General features: G+C 34.7%; 1 protein-coding gene across 1 annotated transcript in view; it reads right to left on the reverse strand.

Moving 5' to 3' along the window:
* LOC117121885 overlaps positions 1-1,831 on the reverse strand; it is a 12,904-nt gene extending 11,073 nt beyond the window's left edge. The window contains exons 1-2 of the mRNA XM_033267272.1: positions 1,267-1,831; positions 407-483 (exon numbers count right to left, since the gene is read on the reverse strand). Coding sequence (XP_033123163.1) covers positions 407-476 — 70 coding nt within the window. The 5' untranslated portion in view covers positions 477-483; positions 1,267-1,831. The remainder of the gene's footprint in view (positions 1-406; positions 484-1,266) is intronic.
* Positions 1,832-2,110: the final 279 nt, after the last annotated feature.

Below are 2,110 nucleotides of genomic sequence, written 5' to 3' on the forward strand. Positions count from 1 at the left end.
GTCCATACAGGGTTGTATTGTACTTCTATAAAGAATATTTAGAAGAGATTCATTTAGTGTTTCTGCCAATTTATTTAGGATGTTAATTTTGTACCCAATAGTTTTATTTAATTTTCGAATATGGTCATTCCAGGTAAGGTTTTCATCAATTTGAAGTCCTAAATACCGGTAACTGATGCTTTTTACCTCACCAATGGTTTCATTACCAACATGAATATTCAAAGAGGAAATAGGGCGAACATTTCTATTTTTAATTAACATAAGTTTGGTTATACGTTAAATGGTAACGATATTGAAACTCAAGCTGATAACTATAGCAATTTAGGGAATATTCCATTGCTTTCTTTTATTAAGAAAAACTTACTATTTTATAAATATCATTTAGACATTATGTGATGATCCCTACCTATTGCAGATTTTATTGCGTCAGCAACAGGCACAACTTTATCTGGGATTGATATGCTTGGTCCACCCATCTGACCCCTGAAATGTATATATAAACTTAAATATTAACGACAGAAACAATATTCAATCTGAAGGCAAGAGAACAAAATAACTAGGCAGTGGGAGAAAAATATAAATCATAACCGGTACACAAGTATGTTGGCAAGATTCCCATCAGTATGAAGTTGTATTTAATTACCGTAAAACTTCGAATAGAAGCATGTCGTCGGCATGTTTTCGTCATCACTATAGGCCTAATTGAAATAATAATGTTTATATTTTTTGTTAAACAGAATTTAGAATTCCGTGTTTGAATATATGTTTTCAGTAGTCATACAGTAGGCCTATATGGTTTTATAGTAGCAATTCCAAATATTGATAGCATTCATTTTATAAAGAAGCCTCCTACTTATTTTGCAAAATTGATCTCGAAAAAATAATAAGCCCATCTCGAAAAGAATCCCACCCAAATGGTCCTAATAAATGAAGTCCAGGGTTTCTAATCCAGTAGCAGCATGCTTTACGCATTATTGAAGCTTAAGCACAATTTCCGATTTTTTTGTAAAGCACTCTTCTGGAAATTCATAAACGCAGCTGAAGAATTAGAGAAACATACTTTGTTAGTTATTTTACAGTTCAATTAGGAGGTGCATTTAATATGTGATAGGACCTATCGGTACTTATGATGTACAAATAATATATTAAAGGCTTTGTCGACGTGTTGGTTGCTAAATGAACAAAAAAAATTACTCTCTAAACAATTTTATTATATTCATTATTTTTATTACTTATTATTTGTGTATGAACAGGTTTGGAGCTTACTTTATTATCAATACAGCGAAGTCCAGCTTATTAGCCTCTCTCCGTGAACTGAAAAACAGCCAGTAAAAGAAGTCACGTATAGCTGTATATATAGCTCGCCACAATCCTTTTTCCCATGTAATAGTGTCACGGAAGCTCCTATATCCAGCTAGTAAAACAATAAAAGTCTGTACTATAGGTACCACAGGATAGCCAGTTGTCAGATTCCTTAACCAATTGGGTCTCTGATGCTTAGTGGTAAATTCGAATTCGATCGGAGGTAACTCTTTGAGTCTTATGTGTGTGGGGAAGGAGCACTATGGTCACTCAAACACACACGTTAAACAGAAAGTAAACAGATGAACAATGCTGGCATATAATTTACTGTTAAGTTTAGGATTTATCTATAAATCTTCGACTGACCCATCCATATGCTATGCTTATTTGTATATCAATTGCCTCAAATCGGAGTCGAACTTCCTATGGCCCAGTTGGTAAAGGCGTCTGCATAAACAGCAGAAAGTATGGGGTTCCAATTCGTTGTGATTTTCACACTCGCAAATTCTTTTTCTTTAGGCCTACTTTTTAAGAATTTTTCCTTTATGTGTAAAATTTCTTATATAGGCCTAAGTACCTCTTCGCCTTGTTAAACTTCTTAAAGAAGAGAGCTTTACATTGAACACAGTTTCACGTGTGTGTGTGTGGCGGGGGGGGGGGTGTCGAATATGTTGTAGCTGCATAGCTATTGTCTCTATTCCGGTTTAGACTTCCAATGGCTTTACAGTGGTGCTGTTGGTTAAGACGACAGACAGCGGAAGATTCCGGGATTCACACTCGCTTATTTCTCTTCTTTACCGTTTAAAAT

This window comes from Anneissia japonica, unplaced genomic scaffold (genome assembly GCF_011630105.1).
Source record: "Anneissia japonica isolate Jap-2015-1 unplaced genomic scaffold, ASM1163010v1 scaffold352_len1594369_cov220, whole genome shotgun sequence".
Lineage (NCBI taxonomy): Eukaryota > Metazoa > Echinodermata > Crinoidea > Comatulida > Comatulidae > Anneissia > Anneissia japonica.